Source organism: Triplophysa rosa, linkage group LG19, assembly GCF_024868665.1.
Source record: "Triplophysa rosa linkage group LG19, Trosa_1v2, whole genome shotgun sequence".
Classification (NCBI taxonomy): domain Eukaryota; kingdom Metazoa; phylum Chordata; class Actinopteri; order Cypriniformes; family Nemacheilidae; genus Triplophysa; species Triplophysa rosa.
In genome coordinates this window covers 18,157,527-18,174,921 of record NC_079908.1, presented here as the reverse complement: position 1 = coordinate 18,174,921, position 17,395 = coordinate 18,157,527, and the positions used below count along the sequence as shown (strand labels likewise).

Sequence of the window (17,395 nt, the reverse complement as noted above, 5' to 3'; positions counted from 1 at the left end):
ACAATAAAAGGGAAAAGGAAATAAAATTAATTTGATCCCTAAAGGGATGAAAAAAATATATACTTTCATAGAAATATTATGAAATAAATTTAATAGAAGTAAATATGAAAAGGGATGAAAACGTTTATGTTTATTGAAATGTTATAAAATAAATGGAAACATAAGCGCCCTCTAAAGGTTGTTTTTAAATCTCTGTGTTTGATTTCTCAACATCTCTACCATCAGAAAGAGTGTTTCTTAAAGATTCTGACCTCCCAGACGTCAAACTGCTGAAGTGTTAAAAGTTGATGTGACGGGAGTCAAATTGTGTTTCTCTGGCTGATCTCACAGAAGCGCCCGAGGAGCGAATATTACATCCCTGCTCTTTGCCAACTTTCCGTCTCTAACACTTTCTCACTCTCCGCTCTCTGTCAGACATTGATGAATGTGCCAACTATAACGAGACGGTGTGCTCGCACATCTGCGTGAACACACCCGGCAGCTACCACTGCGAATGCCCGCGAGGCTTTTACCTGGAGGATGATGGGAAATCATGCACCAGGGGCGAGAGAGGTGAGTGCATACTATATGTCACCTGTCTCTCTTCTGCTCTCTGGATGTTTGTTAATATCCTGTCAATGAACTCTGAAGTCAGTGTGATTTTATCTTTATTTTTATAAAATCATATTTCTTTTCAAATATCAAGTCAAGTGCATGTAAGTTACACCAAGTTGTCTGTAAGTTTTGTCCTGAACTTTTCCCTGTTGTTTTTTATTTCAAATAAAATAAATGTTTTTTTTCCAAATAAAAAAGTTTTATTTTACTCTTTCTTTTGTTACTACCCAGTTTGATACTGTAGCACAAGACTCGAAACTCTTTATAGAACATGCCAGTGAAGAAATGAATGGAAAATAGACTTTGGGGAACACAGGCCTCTGAATTAGTGGGCAGTCCTGTTGCGTTTTTATAACATCGCTTGCCATGTTTTTTTCCATGAGGAAAAACTAAAATTCAGGAATTTTCCAAAGATCTTCAGGGATTTGTTTCGTATACCCGGGGGGGCTGTAGAAAATTCCTGAATGGAGACAAAAAAATCAGGAAAATCCTAGTTTGAGAAACATCAAGGCATCTTCTGTTCTGATTCTCTAAACACCTGGGAATATCTGCCGTTCTCTTACAGTCCAAAATAAAAGCATTTTCCCGTTAGCTGCAGTTCCAGACCTCACCGTTCTGCTTTGATTCACCCGATGCTTTTCCGACAAACAATAGCAATGGAGCACAGAAAGGCGAATCGCTGCGGTTTGAAATAGAGCACGAAGAACCAGAGATATTCTTTTCCTGTCTGGGCCTGACCATTCACAGCTCTCTCTCTGTCACACAGGTGTAGAAAGAATTATGAAATGGTCAAGGTCATGAATCTGCCAAATGCATCGTCAAAACTCGCTGTCCATATGGCATATGTGGTCTCCATGCAGAGACAAACAAAGATGGTGCAAAAACGATGTGAAGTAGAAGGATGTAGAAGTTAACGCTGCAAACTTTTTTGGTGAAAATTAAACAAAAAACATTTTTTGAACAAATACATAAAACATCAGTGTTACTTTAGTCCCATTAGCAATGGTAAGCTTTTGATAATAATTGGTTGATCTGTCGGGTACGATTTGACAAGAAATGTGTGTTTGAAATCATTTTATGTAAACTGCAATGTTGTGATTCAAACAGAGATGGCGATAGAGAGCCAAATTGAGTCATACGGCGTCTGCTAAGTTAAATTGGGTCCTCAATTAACTTTAGTTAATAATATAGATATAAATATTATGATGGATTTTGTTGCGTAAATAAGTTGCCAAGTGCCACTTTGAGGAATTGTGACATGTGTAGTTAACTTAAGCATGAAATGTTGTTCTCTTCAGAAGAGTTAATTTGTGGAAAGACATGTAAACACATTCAGCCCTGATCTATGTCAAACATGGCTAGTTCTTAAGCTCTTTGTGTACAAAAAGTCCAATCCGCATCCTCTTCTGCTTTGACACATTTATAAGACATTGCTTCCTGTCTCCCTGCAGGAAGTCCAGTGACCCATCACGGTTAATGAATTTGGACACCAGCTAGCGGTTAGCATTAGCATCAATCACCCCCTCACATCCATCTCCATCTCTTAGCCTTTCTCGTGGAGCGTGTCAGTCTGTCTGTTTCCTGTGAGCTGTTTCCTCTCTTTCGGGTCAGCGTGAGCGCAAAACAAGACGATCTTTCAGGACGCTCCGGGTTGCCACAATCCAGATGTACTAAACAAGAATTCTGGGAATTCCAGAACGCTGATTATAACGTGTGGTTCAGAGGAGGTTATCAGTTACAAGTCAAACTAAACTGTAGGGAGTCTAAAAGAGATTGTGATAGAACTCAGCAGACATATGACAGGAATGGCACCAGCTAGCACACTTCTGGTTTACCATGTGGTGGTTTAAACCTCAGAGCTGGTTTGAGTGACAGATTTTCACATCCACACATCTGTTTTGTCTTTGCAGCGCCCCTGTTTGAAAAGTCCGACAACGTCATGAAAGAAGGAACATGCTCGGCCACATGTGAGGACTTTCATCAGATGAAGATAACCGTTCTCCAGCTCAAACAGAAGGTAACCTGTTCCAGCTCACACCATTCTTTTCTCCATCTGTAGGACCCTGCCAGGGCTTGTTCACTAAAACAAGCAGCAAATTTGGTTTTATATTCATATCCTCATCCGCAAACCCGAGCCGACCCACCGAGAACCTACCTGCCAATATTTCACAAGCAAGTCAGACTCTGGTTATACGGGCCTTCGGGGACGTGTTGGCAACTTTATTGACTAAATAAAAAGTCATTAATACAGAGCCCGAAAGCTTGAGCAATCTAGTAGGTTGACTTACGTCTGTCCTTGCTGCAGGCTAGTAAATCACGTCAGACGCGGTAGTGCGGTTTAGACGGGGTAAGGGCACAGAGTCAATGTTCTGCAGTCAAAGCGAGACTGTCAACAAATCCACTCAACGCCCTCATGGTCACGGGTTGATATATAGCTCTCACGTGTGGTCCTGAAGACACTGAGGGAACGGATTGAGGGGATGAAAAGAGAGTGAAAGTGAAGCTGGCCTAAGAGAAGATGACGCACAAATATAATAGAAATAGATCTTTCGTCTGAGTGCTGTTGTAACTTATGCCCTGTTGCTTTGTTTGGAAGAGGTTATATCGACAGGCTTGAGTAGCTGTATTAGATGTGTTTGTTGAGGCCAGCATCCCTATTGTTGGGGAGGGGGGTTTTAGACTCACAGAACATTGAACGAAGGACACAAGCCATGTCTTGAACCAGAATATTATACAGTGGTGTTTTTTGCCTAGGGAATGTTAGTGACCAATGAGCAACTGCATAGCAACGCTAAAGCAACCATCTAGCAACACCCCGCCAACTATCCTAGTATACTTTAACAACACTCCAATCACCTTAGCAACTTAATAGCAACACTTAAACAACCATCTAGCAACACCCTGTCAACCATCCTACCAACTGTATATACTATAGCAACACTCTTAAAACACTCCAAACATCTTAGCAACTGCATAGCAAGACTTAAACAACCATCTAGCAACACTTAAACAACCATCTAGCAACACCCTGTCAACCATCCTACCAACTGTATATACTATAGCAACACTCTTAAAACACTCCAAACATCTTAGCAACTGCATAGCAACACTTAAACAACCATCTAGCAACACTTAAACAACCATCTAGCAACACCCTGTCAACCATCCTACCAACTGTATATACTATAGCAACACTCTTAAAACACTCCAAACATCTTAGCAACTGCATAGCAACACTTAAACAACCATCTAGCAACACTTAAACAACCATCTAGCAACACCCTGTCAACCATCCTACCAACTGTATATACTATAGCAACACTCTTAAAACACTCCAAACATCTTAGCAACTGCATAGCAACACTTAAACAACCATCTAGCAACACCCTGTCAACCATCCTACCAACTGTATATACTATAGCAACACTCTTAAAACACTCCAAACATCTTAGCAACTGCATAGCAACGCTAAAACAACCATCTAGTAACACTCTGCCAACCATCCTAGTATACTGTAGCAACACTCCAATCACCTTAGCAACTGCATAGCAACATCTCTCCACTGTAGAAATGTCTTACCAACACAATCTCATTGTATTTCGTAACTATTTTACAAGGATGCTATGCTACTTTATATAAAATTGTGTAAATCTCATTTGTATGTTTTAGTCAATGTACTTTTGCGCCAGTGATGGTTAGGTTTAGGGGTGGGGCTTCATTCTTGTTTTTTAAATAATTGTACATTTTTGTATGATTTACTTAGTATGAATTCATACGAATGAAACAAACGATCAAACACCCACCTTGTAAAATAGTTGTGATTTTCTGTAAGATCACATTTTCTTCAAAATCGAGTGTTTTTTTTACTTAAAGGGATACAGGAATAGTTCCCGTTAAAAATTCTGTCATCATTCTGTCATCATGTTGTTCAAAACATGCATATGACTCACACGTGTAAAACACAAAAGAAGATATTTTGAGAAATGTCTCTGTGGTTTTGTGTCCATACAATGGAAGTCAATGGGGCCAATGATGTTTGGTTACCAACATTCTTCAAAATATCTTATTTTTCATACCGGTCATACCGGTTTGGAATGTCATGAGGGTGAATAAATGATAAACGAATTTTCATTGTTGCATGATGTTTCCCTTGCGTTTAAGTGTCTTTCCTCAGAAAATGAAGTTTCAACTTTTTATCAGTTTAACAATCGAATAAATAAACGTGAACTTGTTTTTACCTCCGCATAGTCACAGAGTTGTAGTTCTGCAGATCTTCTGTGCAAAACGGATTGCTCTTCACGCCACATTATTCTGTTAATCGCTGCGCCATCATATGTGGTTGACATTGGCACTCGGTGCAGTGTGGGATTGAAATATAGGCAGTCCGAGAAACCAACACAAATCAAAACCAGAAACAACAACAAATGGGATTTAAATTGCTTGCAATGGGCTGAACGCAGACACTTACACAGATTTATGCACAAGACCTGAGGCTGTATCTACCGTGTGTGGCGAGACCTCAAAGGCCTGTGTGCGTGCGTGTGCGTGTTGTCCAAAGCTCAGAGGTTAGAAGGGAATGGATACTTCCAGTTCACCAGCCAGCCTCAGATCTCAGATCTTTGAAGTGAAATACTCTAGTAAAAGACAGGTACTGATCCCAATCTGTCCCGCACCGACCTGAATAATTCAAGGTTTTCCTGTTTTTGCAGATGGCGTGTGTGCAGATGTTACAGTTTATAGATCAGATTTCACGCTGAATGTTACTCTGCTCATATGTTTTCATTACAAGTCCGTTTTTATGCCTTTTATTATCAGATCATTTAGTCATTGGCTCCTGTCTGATTGTATTTAGGAGAATTATTCCTTTGCAAATGACATCGAGTCGATTTCGCTCTTGATTCTGTTTAACATTAGAAATGTGGCTGACTGGTGCAATGTTTGAGCCAGTTTGTGTGATTTTTCTGCTGTTGTAGAGAAAGCCTTTGTAAATTTTTCCTCAGATCGCCATGTTGCCAAGCAATGCAGAGGTCAGTAAGCAGTTGACCAATGAAAAGATGCAGACGACACACCCGTTCTTACCTGGACCTCCGGGGCCACCTGGGCCCTCGGGTGAGACTTTGAATTCCTATTGAAGTTAAAGAGCTAATTTAAAAAGGTTAAAGAACATATGTTCTTCATGTTAAAAAAACATATGTCTTACAAACGTTAAATATGTTTTTTATTTTAAAAAATGTGACGTGTGCTGTTCCTCTGTGTCTTTGTATCTGTAATCATTTGGTTTGCATGTACTGTAGTTGATTAAACATGTTCTGTTCTGCAATAAAAAACAAATCTATTTTATTTATATTTTTATCTCTATTTGTACTTTTCTCTGTCTCTCAGGGAGCCCAGGACCCAAAGGTTCTTCTGGCCCTCCAGGACAGATGGGGTCACCAGGCCTGCCTGGTCCCCGGGGCGACATGGGTCCCATTGGGCCTTCACCAGACCTCTCGCACATCAAACAAGGCCGACGCGGTCCAATGGTACGCATCATTTCCAGCCTCACGACTAACAGGAAATCATCACAAATCATGTTAAGACAGTAACTGGGCATCTCAATGTCCAATTGGTTCGATCTACTAAGGCAGTATATCGCTGCTGTAAATCTCCATTTTTCATGATTTTTGCCATCATTATTTTTAGTCTCCCTTTATGTTTGTCACTTGGTTTTACAAATATCTAACCCATAAAACGTATTCAAAAGTGCTTGTCAACTTTGACAACACAGAATTGAATCGTTTGAAAAATACAGTGTTTTTTTCCATTTCCTGAAAAACTGCGAATTTGTACATCCGATGTTTCAGAAGTACAGCGACAATATGAAACGGGTTGTAAGGATGTGAAGCGTTGGTCTTAAGTTGTGTTTGCTCCAATCGGCTTGTAAAACAGAGATCTGTCATTGTGAAGTGAACCAGTGAAACCTTGTTAAGACCTGGTCACACATGAAACAACTAAATGACATTTGGTAAATATTGTTTCTTCCTTTGCACTTTCACCTTTGGCTTGTTCACAGGAAGCCGTAAGGCACTGTTTTCTTTAAACGCTGCATAGAAATAAAATCTATTATACCATGGTCTTTTTGAATACTGGATTCTGATTGGCTGGAAGGTGTGCATTAAAACCCTTTAACGCACAGGTAGCTCCAGTAAGTTTGATTACATTTGAAATTTAACTGACAAAATCACTGTAATTTTCACCTGTTTGATCTAAAATTTCACTGTAAACATCAATAAAAAATGTAACTTGGCAAATGACCATGGTATAAGCGAGATAATCCACAGCTAGCCGTGCGATAAAGGATTTTAATGCACTTCGCAGAGGCAACCACCCTCCTTACTTATTAAAGGAAGAGCTTTGGATACTTGAATTGTTTGGTATTTAAACAGTTAAAAAACTGCGTACAGATTTCACATGTCACGGTGCACTTACATGCCTAAGATGCCGTCGAGTTTCCTGATAGTAATACTTACTTTTGACCTGAGTTTCCGCAGTTTAATTCTTCATTCTTTATTTGTATCATGTGACTGTTACTGCATCAGGCTACATTTCAAACCCCGTATGAAGGTGTCAGAGCTCATTGACCTGCGGTTGCCGTCCACGATGACATGCTTTCCACTTCCTGTTACGGCCTGTTAACCCTCATTACTCTTTCGCACATTCTTCCTGAGACCGACAAACATAATGAATTATCATCTCGCACACACACACACTCAAATTACAAGTGCTGTGAATCACACCAGACTCTCTAATGTTAACCGTTCATCCGAGTCATCGCATGCTGCATGTCTATCTGGCCTCCGGAGACCAGGTCTAAGTTCACGACCAGAATTATTTGCTGTACTGTGCGATGGTCTGTTGTTGACAGTGAAGATGTCACTAAATGTTTTCTTTATGCACTTAAGATGTGCTCATACTTGAGATGTTTTTACTCTGAGGTCAAGCATGCTGAGTAAATAATGTAATGGCTGGGCACAATTGCGACATCATGCGTTTCGTTCATTCTTAGTCATGGAATTCCGCTTCACGCATGCTTTTAAAGGGACAGTTCACCTAAAAATAAAACTAGATAAATCGGTTATCGCTTACCGGCCCTCATGCCGTTTCAAAGTTCTGTGGTTTTCTTATTTCTGTTGAACACACAAGGAGGTGATAGAGAAACGTTTTTATACTGCCTTTTTCAACACAATAGAAAAACATACAAAGTGAATGCGGACTAGAGATGTCAACCTCCAAAAATGTAAAATATGAATTTAGTAAATATAGTAAAGTTAAATTATACTGTAGTTTTGTTTTGAGATTTATTTTGAGTTAGATTTAGTTTAGGTACATTTTTTGCAATTTTGTTACATGCTTTTGTCATTTGATCTTTTTTTGTTACATAAGTTTATTTATATTTTTTTTTTCAGTTTTGTTTTTGATTTATTTTAAGTTAGTGGTTTTATTGACTCAACTTATAAATCTTTCAGTTTATTGCTGAGGCAACATTTCTCATTTTTGTTAAGTTTAAGTTTTCCGAAATAATATTAAGGCAGATATTTTGATTTAAATTCATATAAATGTTTTAAGAGGTTTAGTTTGAGTAAATTATAAAAACCTAAATGATCAAAAACTTACACAAAAGCATTACAAAAGTAATCCGTATGATTCTTTCAAGTTTTCTAAAGTCATATAATAAGATTTATGCGTGAAACAGATCGATATTTGTTATTTACTAAACATCTTTTTCTAGTCTCCATTCATCTACATTGTATGAAAACCAGCGGTATGATGGTGGGTGTTGGGTATGGGTTTGTGCAGGGGCGTAGATACATGGTGGCCATGGGTGGCCACGGCTACCCCTGAATGATGGATGGCCACCTATCTGGCCACCTCTGTTGTGCGAAGAAGTTTTAAGATGTGTGTCGGAGTTTACGGAGTGCTGCGCAGATCATTTAGCGTATGCACTGAAAGTAACGTGAGAACATTACATGATGTCACTGACAACAGTCTGAGCGCTATAGCTGAACAGCTGCTAACCGCTTCGTGACATTGTTTCTGTCTGTGTACCATTGAAGTTCATCGCGAGCAGAAGGAGCAGGTCAGTAAAATCAGTCTTGTTTAACTAGATTTCATTAATTAATTACATTTTCGCGAAAGTTTAAGTTGGGGTACTGCAATGTTTATTTTCTATAAAAAATGCTAACTTACTGCTAATGATAGCTAGCAAATTATTTTAAAATAGTGTTAGCACATGAAAGCATTGCAAATAAATAGTTTACTTTACGTTCTTTGTGTATGTTTTTGACCAGCAAAATATGTATAATGAAGAATTGGTGTAAATTACAGTAGAAGTTAAAGAATTTCTGTCTGTAAGGATTTTTTGGTCACAATAATAAAATCACTGGGTCTTACCTGGCCACCTCTAAAAAAAAGTTCTGGCTACGCCCCTGGGTTTGTGGTAGGTGGTAATTAGATGATGACAGAGTTTTTATTTTTCAGTGAACTATTGCTTTAATAGCTTCAGCAGCTGTGTAAGAGTGAAACTGGATCAGCAGGTGCAGGAACTGTTTCATTTCCACTTAACTCCTTTGCAAAGTGTTTGGACCAACAGCACCGGAGATGAAATTAAACATTCACGTTTACGTCACGAGGGCTAATGGCCAGATCCAGCATTTTGACATGCTTGATTTTTATTTCTTTTTTCTGTTTGCATTAACTTGAAGCAGATTTGCGCGCGTTATATAACCGTGTTATATTTCCATACTTGGCTCAGAAACAGATTTGTTTTAAGAGTCTCTGGCTGGAATCAACCAGCAGGATTGTAACTCCTTCTCAGAAGCGTCCTGTATCAGAATCCTAGCTGGGTCACCTCCGTCTGGGCTAGTGCTTGAACACGTGTACCCTAAACCTCCTGACCTCTTCAGCTGGATGACCCCTGACCCCCGGAAGGAGGGCAGCCCTGCAGGTGGGCTTGAAACTAGGACACAACATGATTTACTTTCATCGTTTTTTTCTTCTTTTGTTGTGTTGTTCTTCTGTTTGGGCACATCTATCTTCTGTCATAGTTTACTTAGCAAAACTATTGTTTATTTACAGTTAAGCACTTCAGATTATTTAGCTTTTTTCTGAGCTGGTTTGGAGCCAAAGCACGTACTGTACAAACGGTACGTTTCTCAGTATGGCAAAAAGCAGGATCCATCCTATCTTTGAGATGAAAAATGATAATGGATCTAACAGAGAAAAGAGAAGAGTGCATTACGGCTCAGGATTGCTTTCTTTGGCCCGTGCGGTTCGTCCGATAGCATCAACCTCACACTTTAAACGCATCGGAGCACGCCACTGAAGCGCGAGTCGTCAATGAAGAAAAATACCGGATTACTGTTGTGTAATAATTTACGAACCCTGGATGTTGAAACACGAGACCTTCAATGCTCTCGAGTCGTAGCTCATAGTGTGAATTTAGGTTTAGTACGCAGTTGCTTTTTTTATTTGATGAATGAGAAGTCATGCCGTTTGGGGTGCACTGCTTGGAAATGCCGGACAGGAATATTCCATCGATCGTGTTGCGTGGGACTGGGTTCGTGTGTAAGGTTGGAGACTTGTGTTTCTGTTTGTATCAGTAAGCAGTCGTGGGGCTCCCCTGTCACAACCACTTCATCTACGAAGCGCACGTATTCTGTTTTCACTCGCAGTTGTTATATAAAGGCTGTTGACGTTGCCAGCGGCCCCCACCAGCTTTCCATAATCACCCGCATAAAGACACACAATCAATGCCGTATTTTTAGATATATGAATCATATTTTCCATGTTGAAATGCATCAGATACACCCTCGAGCTGTGGACAAGCATGATTTGATGTGTGAAAATATTTGAGTTGAATGAATAGGACCATCAAATCTAATATTCTTTCAATTTAAATGTGACTTTCACGGCGCGCCGAGGGTCTTTTAATTCGGCTTTTGGCTGGCATGTGGTTTTGTTCAGATAAGAGTCTGTTTTCATGAAGCTTGTTGGAAGATGAACTGATAAAGTTAATCATTCAAACAAGAACCATTGTGTATTCTTTACATGTTTGACGCTACACGTTCCATTCATAAATGCTGTTTGGTGTTTTTTTCTGGACAACGGTATGTTTAATATTAATTTGATAAAATAACCTTCGGTATTGCGTTTCAGGAATGCAATGAAAGTAATGTCAAACTTTCACTCATAAAAACTGGAGAGGAATTGTATACGAGATGGAAACTATTACCTTTGCTCTAAGATTAAAAGAAACAAAATTGAGATCATGTATGGAGGAGATGGAGGGACGCAGAAGAATAATAAGTTATATAGATATCATCCAAAAACAGTTAAAAGTGTGCAAATGTAACACCACGCTGTACTGCACATAGTTTGTCTGTTTTTCTCTTTTTTTATTTTGATTAAAAATATTAGAAAATTAGAAACATAAAATGAAAAAAAAAACTACCATAAGCAGGTTTGCTGGTCTTAGTTGGTTTAAGATGATCTGGTTTCATCAGACTGACAGACCAGCAAATCAAATCGTTTTTCTCAGCTGGGAAAATAAACATTGTATTGGTTTCCATTTTATTTGCCCAGTACATGTGTGTTTGTTTATAGTGTTAACATATTTATATGCGTAATCAGCATGTTTTCCTGTGTGTTTGCGTGTGTGTGTGTGTGTCTGCAGGGTCCTCCTGGAGCTCCAGGGAGAGATGGCATGAAGGTACAGCATCGTCACGCTTTAAATCACACTGTAGCCAAGATAAAGATGATTCAGATTAACGTATCACTAATGAAATAAGATCAGGTCATAGAGGAAATATGATAAAATATGACATCATCGATGGTACGATTTAAATCTTAGGTATTTCAAAACACCATTATTAAAAAATGGGAAATTTGATTAGTCCAAATTTTACAAATTTGATCAGAAGAATATCTCAGGACTGTATGATACAGAAACCGTAAACTGTACATGTCGATGTATGTATCATTGTTTAACTCTTTATGATGTACAGATACAAATCCCAGCAGGTGGAAGTTAAATGTAATAAATATTACATTACTCAAAAGTCGAACTATAACATGTCATCTGAAAAGTCATAGTCTATATAACAGACTGTAGAAGAATAATCGGGCTGTTTTTCATGTTTTGCAAGTTCATGTTCTTTTTATGAGTCCATCAGAGAAAGTTCAATGAAAATAACATGTTCCGCAAGTACACAAATGCTGATGTGATCGCTTGACCGAGGGATTGCAAGCATGCGCTCCTGAGCTTAGTACTGAGCTTAAATTTCTGAAAATAACTCATAGATACTTAAGTTAATAACCAGAAATATTATTCAAGTATCTAGATTAGGTATGTACATGGCTGATAACGATAACCGATAATTATTTAACTTTGAAAGCCAACAACCGATATATTGGCCGATATAGAGTCTCTTAATATTAATATAACATTTTCTGAGCCTGAAACAAAAGACAAAAAGTGGACCGGTGCTTTTATTTTAATACATTGACTACAGAAAACAAGGTAGCCTTTAGTTAGTTTTTTTCTGAAAATCATGTACCAAGTCAGCATTAGACTAGTTAAAGATTCTTAAACTTTTTAGCTTTTCTGGTATGTTTATTTAATAAACAAATTATAGATGTTCTTTCAGTGCGACACAGAAAAGTGTTCTCAATAACCACAAATCTACCAGGTGTCAAGACAGAAATCATTCAACCGGAGAAATTGATTTATAATTTAATATATCGGCCTGATTTTATTAGATAACGTTAAAAATGGCCATTTATCGGCCCATACCGATATAGCCGATAATATATCGTGCATCCTTAATCTAGATGTCATGTAGACAGAAGGCGAATTTCAAAATGTGTAGAATTAATCATTCATTTTGTCTTTATTTTAATCTAATACACATAATATACAGTACATGTATTTTCTGCTAGCGAAAGAAATGTGACTTAAGAGAGTTCGTATAATCGAAATTTAAAGAGATTCCAAAGACGACGTTTTATTCTATCATCTGACACTGTAACACACACTTGTTGCATTATGAATCGCATTCTGCACGTGAAATTCGACTTATGTAATGCATGCGCGTACATGTTTAAAATATGTTTCAGGTCAGAGGTGGACCCCTATAAAAGTTATTTTCCAATGTTTGGTTGTTTAAGCGTGTGTGTGCAAACAGAGCTTTAAGGTTGATCATATATACATATTGTGCGTGTGCACTTCTGTTACATGTTTGTATAAAATTTTTCTCCGGCTTTGTATTCAAATCAGAACCATCTGGCCCCGCTCTGTACCTCTGCGCAAACCCTGACCCTACATAATTCCAGCAGAGGGGTCAGTATCTCACAGTGTCTGTCTGTGTGGTACCTAGTGCCATACCTCAACCCAAATGAGTTATAGACCAACTTCAAATGGAGCGCAGAAACAGCACTAAGATAACATTTAGATACACTCTGATTCTACATAAACCCCTTTACATCGTTTGATTTCACGCACTCGCTGAATCTTGTGATTAATCTGTTGGTATATGAGACAGAGAGAGTCCGAAGGAAGAAGTCTGATGTTGACGTGGATAGCGATGGCTTGTTTGCTCGCGTATGATCGTGTTACTGAGAGATAGAGGGCAATAACTGTCCCGTTGGACTTCTCATGGCTTCTTTACTGTAATCCTGCTAACACAAATATTTGTTTGGATTCTCCAGGGGGAGAGAGGGCTTCCCGGGGCTCCCGGACCACCAGTAAGAACCTCTTATCATGTCACGTTCTCTCATACTGTTTGTGTTTGCAATATTTTTACGTAGTGTCTATTTACACTGAGTACAAATAGCCCGCCTTGTTGGCAGAAACTATTTTCACTAGCTCCGCCCACCAATATGTGATTGGAATAGAGAAAGTGTAAGAATTTCAAACAGCAACTCGAGTGGCATAAAGTATAAAGTCTGTATAGCGCGGAATGGGAGACCGAGGTTCTAATCCCGCTGAAAACCTTCTTTAACCTTTTTTATTACTTTATAGAACATAAAGGCATTTGTTTTCAATAAAATTGATTTAAGACTTAAAATTCATTTTTATTCATAAACTTTAGGTTTAGGGTAGGGGTAGGGTTAGGGGTAAGGTATAGGGATTTAATATCTCAATAAGTTGCCATCATTTTAATAATTTTTATAAATATAATGATTTACTGTCATACTGTTATTGCATAATGTTTAATGCACAACAATACTGAGCTGCAAATAATAATGTTATCTGCCACTATTTATAAGTAAAAAGCATCTAACTACTATTTCTACTTAATCCAAAGAAAATAGGCCATACAGCTATCTTTGGTTAGTGTGAATAGCACATCGCTAAGAAATGCTGCTATTTTCAGCTAGTGTAAACAGAACTTACTACTATTTAAACTTAGTGTAAATTGCATCTGTCGCTATTTTCACTTAGCGTAAATAGCATCAATTGCTATTTACACTTTGTGCAAATAGCCGCTGCCATAATTTTATCGGTATTGACCCCTTTACAGCTTTTTCTCACAGCTTCACCTCTGAAATTGAATTTACATGTGTATAATAAATAACATTTTAATGGTGGGATGTTTTCAGGGTCCGCCTGGATCCTTTGACTTCCTGTTACTGATGTTGGCCGACATCCGTAATGACATCGCCGAGTTACAGAATAAAGTGTTTGAAAGATCGTTACACTCTTCAGGAGAAGATTTTCCTCCCGCCCCCGACAGCTGGAGAGAAAACCAGGACAGCCTGGATTTCGGATCCGGAGAGGACTACAAATCCCAGAGTCCCCCCAAGAGCACCAGGAAGAGAAAATTGCCCCGGACCTTAAATAATCCTGATTGGCCAATTTGAAGATATTTCAATACTGAAATAAAGAACTGAATGAAGAGCGATTGAATTGTGTAAATATCACAGAATGACTGCTATTTAACGCTATACTCTCTGAAAAAAGGCTGAATGTATTTCATCGTATGAAATCTCTATTTTTATAACATAAAGGATGTACATTTTTGTAAAATCTGCATTGTGAATGAGTCATTTTTTTTGTCAAATACACACACAAGTTCTATGAACACATGAAATGAAAACCAACAAAAAGGGAAAGAAGTTATTGTATTATACAAAACTGGTCGTAATTAAGATTTGCCTTTGAGTTTTACATTTTAGTCCACGCCAACATGAAAATAAACACATAAAAATGCACATGATTTGGTATTGAAATCAGTGTTTTATTTTAAGGTCCCACCAGTAACTCGAAGGCTGATTTTGTCTTTGAAGACAGTAAATCAAAATCAAACACTTTCGGCTGACATCTAACCCACACAGAGTCGAAGATTCCCATCGCCGGGTGCCCATCTGATTCTAACACTTTCTTCACATTTTACGGTTTAATTGTACAGATCCCTGTGAGAATCATACAACAGTGACCCGTGAAAGAAAGCTGTTTGAAGTAACCTGCCAACATCTGCGGTCGGTTCACCCTGTAGGCTTTTAAAACATAGACTTCATCAAAACATCACTTTTCCGTTGAGTCAAGAACAACTTTGGCTGCGATTAGGGAAGATAATATTTTGATTTGACCGAATGAAAAGATTAAATGAAAATATGAAAGTTTGCATATGGCCGGTAGGTTTATGTTTCCTTTATTAAATGATGTGACTGTCAGATGTCAAAAGTAGTTGATTTATATTTTGTATTCTTGATCTCCAATAAAATAAGGTGGAAGTAAAATATATCTGCAATGCACAATATAAAAACTTGCATGTAGGCCTATATAGCTATTTTATACAAATTAAAGGTGCATTTTGTAAATTTTTTGCAGTAAAATATCCAATAACCACTAGGCCAGTGTTGTTCAGATGAGTACTTATAATATCTCAAATGTGTCCCAACTATTTGTAAATCGTGAGAAAATTGCCATTTTAACAGTGACAAGGACCTTGTCTGGTAGTCGCCTGTCAATGGCGTCATATCCGCGTTACCACTAGACACTAGATGGAAATGTAGAATGCAGGAAAAGAGACTAGAGGCTGTTATATGATTGGCTGAGGTGCCTCACGTGATTCGTGTAAGCCGTTACGCTTTCTTCAGACCTTGCATCTCCCTAGTAACAAAAGCTGTGTCTGAATTCGCCCCCTATCTCCTATATAGTGCACTATAACGGGTGTTCGCCATTTTGTAGTGTTGTCCGAATTCTGAGTAAAAAAACTCATTCCCTACATTTGTTCACTACTCTTTACCCACAATGCATTCTGATTTTGTATCATATTTGTATCAAAAATATGATAAAACTGATACGTGTTGTATCATATTTCCCATGATACAACGCGAATCAACCGTCTGATTAGAATCAGCTGGAGGAGAGTGACCGTTAATGCCACGAATGTACGTGTATACGCTTGTGTTTGTTCTTGTTGACAGTTATTTTCTACTTTTGAGATTAAATGAATGTCAAGATTCATATGTGTTTACGGCTACACAACATATTTAATTCTTCAGCTTTGAATTGCATAGCAGTGTTGTATTTAAAAAATATTAAGTAATTTTTTTAAACGTAATAAATGTAATAGTAAATAAACGTGGCAAACATTTGTTTTGTTCTCTTTATTAAAAACGAATACAATAAACGTGACAAAATATGTAAAAATGTACTTTACCATTTTACAAAACAATCCATAAAGCCACACAGGAGTAATATAAGCGTTATGACGAATGTCCGCGACAGAATTGTCAGACGCAAGATATATTACGTCAGTGTCCGAAATTGGAAAAAAAATGCAATTCAAAGCTTAAGAATTAAATATGTTGTGTAGCCGTAAACACATAAGAATCTTGACATTTTTATATTGTTTTTGCTTTTCCCACATACTAATTTCGCAGTATTTACTACCGTAAACTATGTATTCTATGGTAGCCTATTAAATAGCCTAGTGATTTGACTGTGTCTGTAGTAAATAGTGTAGTATACTTATTAGGCTATATAAGTATAGTGAGTAGCTACAGTATTTTACATGTGGCTTCTACTGTTTTTATTAAATTGGCCTTCATTTTAACAGAAATTTCAATTTTTAAAACAGAGGATGTACATTTTTGTAATTTCTGCACGAGTCATTTATTCAACAAATCACCAGAGTAATTATAGTTTTGATTTTAGTTGTATTTAGTTGTATTAATATTTTAAATTTGCTTTTATTTTTAGATTTTTCGTTTTTATGTTAATTTTAGTTAAGGTTTTAGCAATTTAGGTATATGCTTTTGTCATTTTATTATTTCTTTGTTTATTTTTTATGTTGCTATATAATATTATTTCATTTCCATTTCCATTTTTGTTTTATTTTTGTTTTTGTTTATTATTATAATTTTAGTGCTTTAAACTTATTTCAGTTTATGTTTGAGACAACATTTACATTTTTCCTTTAGTAAGTTTTTCCCATAATTTTTATATCAATGTTTTATTTGATTTCAATGAATAGAAATGAACGTTTTCAAAGTTTTAATTTTAGTAAACTAAAATCACGAGTTTGTTTGTCTGTTTAACCGCCACTTAACCACAAGATGGCAGCAAAACTTCATATTAAACTTCTGTAGCATTAGAATAGATGATGGCTCGGTGTTTGTCCACAAGGTGGCAGCAAAAACAGATTTGACAGACTGTAGAGCAAACTGTTCGCCTTCCTTTCTTTCACTGTTGGGACTATCTACACCATCAGCTACAGTGAAAGACACAAAGTATTAAAGAAAAATAGTGCCTAAA

General features: G+C 37.5%; 1 protein-coding gene across 1 annotated transcript in view; it reads left to right on the top strand.

Annotated features, from left to right (window-relative positions):
- Positions 1–14,641, top strand: part of ccbe1 (collagen and calcium binding EGF domains 1) — a 45,577-nt gene extending 30,936 nt beyond the window's left edge. The window contains exons 5-11 of the mRNA XM_057361217.1: positions 415–552; positions 2,505–2,611; positions 5,595–5,703; positions 5,977–6,116; positions 11,306–11,341; positions 13,339–13,374; positions 14,233–14,641. Coding sequence (XP_057217200.1) covers positions 415–552; positions 2,505–2,611; positions 5,595–5,703; positions 5,977–6,116; positions 11,306–11,341; positions 13,339–13,374; positions 14,233–14,493 — 827 coding nt within the window. The 3' untranslated portion in view covers positions 14,494–14,641. The remainder of the gene's footprint in view (positions 1–414; positions 553–2,504; positions 2,612–5,594; positions 5,704–5,976; positions 6,117–11,305; positions 11,342–13,338; positions 13,375–14,232) is intronic.
- Positions 14,642–17,395: the final 2,754 nt, after the last annotated feature.